This window comes from Pinus tabuliformis, chromosome 7 (assembly GCF_031772625.1).
Source record: "Pinus tabuliformis cultivar Carrire ecotype Pingquan chromosome 7, CPIR1, whole genome shotgun sequence".
Classification (NCBI taxonomy): Eukaryota; Viridiplantae; Streptophyta; class Pinopsida; order Pinales; family Pinaceae; genus Pinus; species Pinus tabuliformis.
This window is the reverse complement of record NC_142293.1, coordinates 738,979,027-738,987,559: the sequence shown is the minus strand read 5'-3', so window position 1 is coordinate 738,987,559 and position 8,533 is coordinate 738,979,027. Positions and strand designations below refer to the sequence as shown.

Below are 8,533 nucleotides of genomic sequence, written 5' to 3'. Positions count from 1 at the left end.
CACAAATTATCTAATTCATAGTATATAATTGAATTCATTTTATTAGAATAGTAAATAAAAGAGTTTACGCAAATTGGTATAAATGTTCTAATTCAAAACTTGCATAACACTGAAAAAGGGTTTTTAGTTTTTTATTTTCTTGGGTTTATGGTATCAATTTTTTTGGTTTCTTAATGTTCAGTCATGGTTGAGCATGGTCTAACGTCGCATTGTGACAAAGATTGTATCAAAATGAAATCAACCATGGCCAAATATGGACATGCATGTTTATTAGACAATTTATAATATATCTTGGGGTTTATATACGTTGGGTTTATATTATTTGATTGGGTTTAATATTGTTCCCTTGGGTTAAATAATTTTCCCTTAGGTTTTTAGTATTAATTTTTTAGGTTTATTATTCCCTTGGGTTTATAATATCAATCATCACCGACCATGGTCAATAATGGTCAACCAAGGTCGACGACCAATCACGGTCAACCATGGTCCTACATCACATTGTGACTAAGATTGTCTCAATATGACAATCAACCATGGTCAACCATGGTCCAACATCACATTGTGAAAAAGATTGTCTCGATTTGAAAATCAATCATGGTCAACCATGGTTGTACGTTGCATTGTGACAAGGATTGTCTTAATATGAGAATCAACCATGGTCAACCATGTTTATTTTAAGATTTATAATATTTATCTTAGGGTTTATATACCTTGGGTTTATAATATTAATCGTTTGGTTTTAATATTATTCCCTTGGGTTTATAATCCCTTAGGTTTTTAGTATTACTCTATTGGGTTTATTATTCCCTTGGGTTTATAATATCAATCATGGTCAACCATGGATCAATCATAGTTAACAATAGTCAATCATGGTCATCCATGGTCATGGTCAACCATGGTCCAATGTTGCATTGTGACAAAGATTGCCTCAATATGAAAATCAACCATGGTCAACCCTGGTCCAACATTGCATTATAACAAAGATTGTCTTGATAGGAAAATTAATCATAGTCAACGATGGTCCAATGTCGCATTGTGACAAGGATGGTCTGAATATGAGATCAACCATGGTCAAACATATTTATTTTAGGGTTTATTATATTTATATTAGGGTTTATATTGGTAATCCCTTGGGTTTATTATTCCCTTAGGTTTATAATATCAATCCTTTAGGTTTATTCCTTGCGTTTATAATCTCATGTATTTTTAATGATAATCCCTTGGGTTTATAATATCAATCATGGTCTTCTATGGTCAATCATAGTCAATCATGGTCAACCATGGTCCAACATCACATTGTGACAAAGATTGTCTCAATATGAAAATCAACCATGGTCCAACATTGCATTGTGACAAAGATTGTCTCGATATGAAAATCATTCATGGTAAACCATGGTCAACCATGGTCCAAAGTCGCATTGTGATAAGGATTGTCTCAATATGAAAATCAACCATGGCCAACCATATTTATAATAGGGTTTATAATGTTTATATTAGGATTTATATACCTTGGGTTTATAATATTAATGCATTGGGTCTAATAGTATTCCCTTCTGTTCATAATCCCTTGGGTTCTAGTATTAATCTTGTAGGTTTATTATTTCCTTGGGTTTATAATATCAATCACTTATGTTTATTAATCTAAGGGTTCAACCATAGTCGAGCATGGCCCAACGTCACATTGTGACAAAGTTTGTCTTAATATGAAAATCAACCATGGTCAGCCATGTTTATTTAAGGGTTTATAGTATTTATCTTAGGGTTTATATTATTCCCTTCGGTTTAACATTAACCCCTTGGATTTATCATCCCTTTGGTTTCTAGTATTCATCCCTTGGGTTTATTATTCTTTTGGGTTTATAATAGTAATCATGGTCAACCATGGTCCAACGTCGCATGGTGACAAATATTTTCTAAATATGAAAATCAACCATGGTCAACCACGGCCTAACGTCACATTGTGACAAAGATTTACTCAATATGAAAATAAATCATGGTCATCCATGGTCCTACGTTGCATTGCAACAAGCATTATCTCAATATGAAAATCAAACATGGTCAATCATCTTTATTTTAGGGTTTATAATATTTATCTTTGGGTTTCTATACATTGGATTTATAATATTCTTCCCTTGGGTTTAATATTAATAGGTTCATAATCCCTTGGGGTTTTAGTATTAATCTCTTGGGTTTGTTATTCCCTTAGGTTTATAATATCAGTCCCTTGGGTTTATTATTCTAAAGGTTGAACTATGGTCGAGCATGGTCCAACGTTGCATTGTAACAAAGATTGTCTCAATATGAAAATCAACCATGGTCAACCATGTTTATTTAAGCGTTTATAATATTTATCTTAGGGTTTATATACCTTGGGTTTATATTATTCCCTTAGGTTTAATATTATTCCCTTGGGTTTATAATCCCTTTGGGTTTTAGTATTGATCCCTTCGGTTTATATTTATAATCCCTTGGGGTTTTAGTATTGATCCCTTTGGTTTATTATTCCCTTAGGTTTATAATATCAATCATGGTCAATCATGGTTAATCATGGTAAACCATGGTCAACTATGGCAAATCATGGTTTGCCATGGTCAACCATGTTTTATAAAATCAATCGCGGTCAACCCTGGTCCAACGCATTGTGACAAATATTGTCTCAATATGAAAATGAACCATGGTCCAACATCGCTTTGAGAAAAAGATTGTCTCGATATGAAAATTAATCATGGTCACCCATGGTCCTATGTCACATTCTGACAAGGATTATCTCAATATGAAAATCAACCATGGTCAACCATGCTTATTTTAATATTTATAATATTAATCTTAAGGCTTATATACATTGGGTTTTTTAATATTAATCCCTTGGGTTTAATATTATTCCCTTGGGTTCATAATCCCTTGGGGTTTTAGTATTAATCCCTTGGGTTTATTATTCCCTTGGGGTTTTAGTATTAATCCCTTGGGTTTATAATATAAATCCCTTGGGTTTATAATATAAATCCCTTGGATTTATTATTCTAAAGGTTCATATTCCTAGGGTTTACTATAGTTCCCTTGAGTTTATAATATCATTTCCTTGGGTTTATTAATCTAAGGGTTCATATTCCTAGGGCTTAATAATATTCCCTTGGGTTTATAATCCCTTGGTTTTTTAGAGTTAATCCCTTGGGTTTTTATTCCCTTGAGTTTATAATGTCAATTGTAGCCAATCATGATCAACCATGGTCAACCATGGTCCAGCATCACATTTTGACAAGGATTGTCTCAATATGAAAATGAACCATGGTCAACCATGTTTATTTTACAGTTTATAATATATATCTTGGGGTTTATATACCTTTATTCTATAACATTAGTTCCTTGGATTTAATATGATTCCTTTGTGTTCATAATCACTTGGGGTTTTACTATTAATCCCTTGGGTTTATTATTCCCTTTGGTTTATAATATCAATCCCTTGGGTTTATTAATCTAAGGGTTCATATTCCTAGGGTTTAATATTATCCCTTGTGTTTATTATTCCCTTGAGTTTATAATAGCAATCTCTTGGATTTATTAATCTAAGGGTCCATATTCTTAGGGTTAAATATTATTCTTTTGGGTTTAATATTATTCCTTTGGGTTTACAAGCCCTTGAGCTTTTAGTATTAATGCCTTGTGTTTATTATTCTTTTAGGTTTATTAATCTAAGGGTTCATATTCCTAGGGTTAAATATTATTCCTTTGGGTTTATAATGATAATAATATTTTATATTATTATTATTATTATTGTATTATTATTAAATTTATATATTTATTAATTTTGATATTAATATTAACATTAAATTCATATCCATTGACTCATATATCAACCACATTTAATAATAATATGGTTGTACATGTGATTAATATATGTCTATCAATTTATATCATTCACATTTATTAATATAATAATTGTACTAATTATTATAATAAATAAACGAATCTAAAAACATAATACATCTTTATATGAAGAATCTAATTCATTCTATTATTATTATTATTATTAAAAAAAAAAATAAGAATAAACGCTATAATTCAAACCTTACACAACACTAAAAAGGGTCCCTCCATGGCCTAGTTACCTTTCTTTGGAGTGTATTCTCTGCTAGCATTTCGTTTCCCATATGACTTCAAGTCTGTCTTCATTTCAGATATTTGAATGAATTCGATAAAACAAAAAGCATCGCCTATGAAGTGTAACCATGGATTTCGAGACATACTCCCTAACCTATTAAAAGCAAATAGTTCAATAAAAACAAAATTAAAAATCACCTTTAATGTATAATAATTCCAAACCGCTCTCCAACTGGAACTTATGATGCAAATTTCCTTTATTTATCGAAATAAGAAGAGTATTAACAAACTGGAGTAAAGTCAGTTCTCCTGCATCATCCCCTTAACAGAATTCTTGAACAAGTTGTAGGGCAAATTTTTGGATTTATTGGTTATTGTTGTTTTCTGTTTAATTAAACTTTCTCTTAACGTGGCCTGACAAGATCTTCAAACGAGGCTACTCTTTCAAGTTTGATAATAGTCTCCTCCTGGACCCTGCCTTTAATCTTTTTGTTCAGACAGCATGGAAAGATATAAAGGACCGGGAGAAAATGAATTTCATTTTTTCCACTTTCAGGGAAAAACTATCCGAGCTCAGGGACCTGGTGAAAAAATGGCAGTTCCAAAGACACCAGGAAGACAGGGCGGCCCTAAATCGGGTTCAACAGGAAATACAGTCCATTATGGAATCCACTGATTTTTCCTCTTGCTCTCTCGAGAGGAAAGCTTGCATCAGGGCTCTGGAGAAGAGAAGATCCTGCTTACTAAAACAGGACGAAGAAAAATGGAGGCTCAAAAGCCGCGCCACTTGGCTTGAATTGGGTGACAAAAACACAAAATTCTTCCACAAGTTTGCCAATGCTCGTAGAGAGAGGAACTACATTTGGAAAATCAAGGATGAACAGGGGAATGAGGCTATCTCGCAGGAGGACATCACTTGGCTCGCGGTAAGTTTTTTCAACAAACAGTATAGCATATCAAATGATATTACTTTCAGTGATATCCGATGGGGGATTGGCCCTATGCCTGTGATGTTTGATCATGATATGAATGAGGAAATTTTCCGCCCGGTTGATGAGGATGAACTCCTCAGCGCCATGAAAACTTTCAAAAAGGACAAAGCCCCCGGACCGGACGGCTGGACTATTGGTTTCCTTACTCACTTTTTTGACCTCTTTAAAAATGATTTGCTAAGCATGGTCTACGCCTCCAGACAAACTAGTCAAATCCACAGCCAAACTTCCTCCACTCTCATCGCCCTCATTCCGAAAAAAGATGAGCCAGAATCCTTCTCTGATTTCCGCCCTATCTCCCTTTGCAACATCTCCTTCAAGATCATCACAAAAATCATTGCTCTTAGAATAAAGGGAACTCTGGCCCGCCATCTCTCTCCTAACCAGCATGCTTTCCTCAAGGGTCGTAACATACATGATGCTGTCGCCTCCACTCAGGAATGCCTCCATTCCATTGCCGTCAATAACACCAAAGTAGCCATCCTGAAAATTGACTTGCAGCGGGCTTTCGATGTTATCGATTGGGGATATCTTCAATGTCTCCTCGCCAAAATTGGTTTATCTCCTGCTGTCATCCGCTAGATTATGGGGTGCATTGAAAATGTTAACTATGTAATTCTGGTGAATGGACGGCCTTCCCCTTTCTTCAAGGCCGAGAGGGGTCTTCGGCAAGGATGCCCTCTATCCCCCCTCCTCTTTATCCTTGCGATTGATGCCATGAGTCTTCATATCAATCGTGTTGTGGCTCTGAAAGAAATTATTCCGATAAGGATCTGCAAGAACATCAAGATGTCTCACAACCTCTTTGTCGACGACGTGCTCATATTTGCTATGCTCTCCATGGCTACTTGGCTATGCATAAAATCCATCCTGGATCGTTTTCACAAAGCTTCGGGGCTGGCCATGAACAAAGCAAAAACAATTCTCTACCATAATGGTGTTGATGAACACCTCATCTGCCGGATCGCCCAAATTTTCGACATTCAATATAAGCCACTTTCAGATGGAATCAAGTATCTTGGGTTCAGGTTAAAAGGCCGCTCCTACAAGTCGTCGGACTGGCGCTGGCTCGTAGATCGCTTTCTCAATAAGCTCACTCTCTGGAGCTTCTGCACCATCTCTTTAGGAGGCAGGGTAGTTCTCGTCAAATCGGTCCTATCTCAACTTTCAGTCTTCTGGGGTCACCTATTCCTCCTCCCGACTTGCATTATCCAAGCAATCAACAGAATTATTTCCTACTTCATATGGGGAGCAAAGGCTGAGCGTTGCAAAATTCATCTCGCAAAGCTGGACCTCCTCACCTTGCCGAAAAATTCTGATGGATGGGGCATTCTAAACATCAAAATTTTTGGGGCTGCTCTTATCTGTAAATCCCTTTGGAGGGGTATTTATGGCACCAACCTGTGGAGCGACATCATTCGACAGAAATATCAAAGAGGCAGAGGAATTGAATTCTGGTTCAGATTTGATTCTATTGGCATCAAACGAGGCTCCGCAATCTGGCTCAGTTTTCGAAGGGTCCATCAATATTTTCTCAGCAATCTAAAATGGAAAATATACACAGGCAGAAAGATTTTCATAGGTCTGGACTCCTTCGCTGGATTCAGGGGAACATTACAGTTTCCTCCTCCTCTTCTTTTCTTCCTCCGCAGATCTGGCTACTTCACTTGGAACCGAATCATAAAGGAATGGTGCGGCCCTTCGCCCATGCTTCGGGATGCTGATGATATTGGTCTTCCAATCGACCTTCTCCCTCTTTGGTCCGATCTATCTTCCTCTCTCCAGCAGGGAGGCTTACAGCGATCCACCAATGATGACCACCTGATCTGGTCCCTTCCTTTCTCTGTTTCGCATGCAAATGTAAAGGACATATACTCTGATCTCATTTCTGCTAACTCATCAACAAATCGGCGCTTTCCAGTCTTCTGGTGGAAGCTTGGATGCCCCCTTAAGATTATCTTATTCTCCTGGTTGGTGCTTTTCAACAAGAATTTAACTTGGGACTCCTTGAGGCGGCGGTCATGGCACGGCCCCAGCAGATGTGCTCTCTGCAATATGGAAGAGGAGACAAACTTCCATCTCTTCTTCAAATGCTCTGTCGCACAACAAATCTGGTATGACCTTGCACAATTTTTCTCTTTTCAACATCTTAATTTCATCTCTGTGGATGCAGCGTTTGCCTGGTGGGGGCGCCAAAACACTCTCCGGCCCATTCTGCCCATCACCATCTGGTCACTTTGGAGGTGGCGGAACCTAAAAATTTTTGAGGACTCTTCTTTATCCGCCAAATTTGTCCTATCATCTGTCACTGCTCTTTACCTTCCGATCAGCTGAATGGTTTCAATGGTTTTTTGTTTCTTTCTGAAAATGTTGTTAACAGGTACATGTATATATTACATGATGGTTATCTGCTCAACTTGGTTTTGAGATGCAGTCTATCAGTAGTATCAGGAGTTTTTCAACAAAACACATTCAGAACTATCTGAACATTTTGTTTTATATATCCTCAATATAATATCAAGATTTTCTTTCTAGAAAAAAAACTTTCAGTGTAAAATTTTCTCATTGCACTATTACATAATTATTTTATATAGGTGGTATTATTTTATATAGTTGGTAAACCAGTAATGAGGGTTGTTATTACTGGTTATCATTGGTTAAATATTTTATATAGTTGGTAAATCAGTAATGAAGGTTGTTATTACTGGTTATTCTTGGTTAATGTAGGTTGAGTCATCATTGTTAATCAAAGAAAACCACGTCACTTGAAATTATTTCGTTGGTGACCTGTAAGGGGCCAGACTTTCACTCTTGAGAATTAACTTGCTTAAGTCCAATAAAAATAACCTCTTAAACAAGCAAAAATAATTTTAAAACATACTCCAAAAAAATTATTACAAAATCAAATTTAACTTATATCATATTTAACTTATATAATAGATTATATATATATATATATATATATATATGCTGAGAACTTTCAACCAAAAGTGAATTTTATGAAAAAATAGTCCTCAACTTTTCCACTCGCTTTAAAAATTAGTACCATTATTACGGTTATCTTTCGTATTGTCATGAATTTTTCCAAAGTAAGTATTATTGCCTAATATATTTTCATAACATACAAGATTTATGAAACTTTTTCATTTACTGGTTACACAAGTTACAATTTAATTTTGATAAGCGTTAGAACGAAACCAAACTAATTACATAATCGATGGCAAAATGTTTCGGAGCATCTCCAAGTTATATGAGTCATTTAGGTTCGTATCGTGCTTTGGATTTGCTACAGTTTTTGCGGCATTGTCACAAGTTGTTGAGCTTAATAAAGACATAAATAAATAAATAAAAATAAAAAATTGTGTATTTAAGAAATATGAATATAAGTGTATTTAAGAAATATAGATACAATGATAATAAATGAAGGTTTTTATCATGTTATT

General features: G+C 35.4%; 1 protein-coding gene across 1 annotated transcript; it reads left to right on the top strand.

Annotated features, from left to right (window-relative positions):
• The first annotated feature begins 5,675 nt into the window (after positions 1-5,675).
• Positions 5,676-7,424, top strand: LOC149249644 (uncharacterized). Its single transcript, XM_089453432.1, has one exon. The coding sequence runs from the start codon at positions 5,676-5,678 to the stop codon at positions 7,422-7,424; it is 1,749 nt and encodes a 582-aa protein (XP_089309558.1).
• Positions 7,425-8,533: the final 1,109 nt, after the last annotated feature.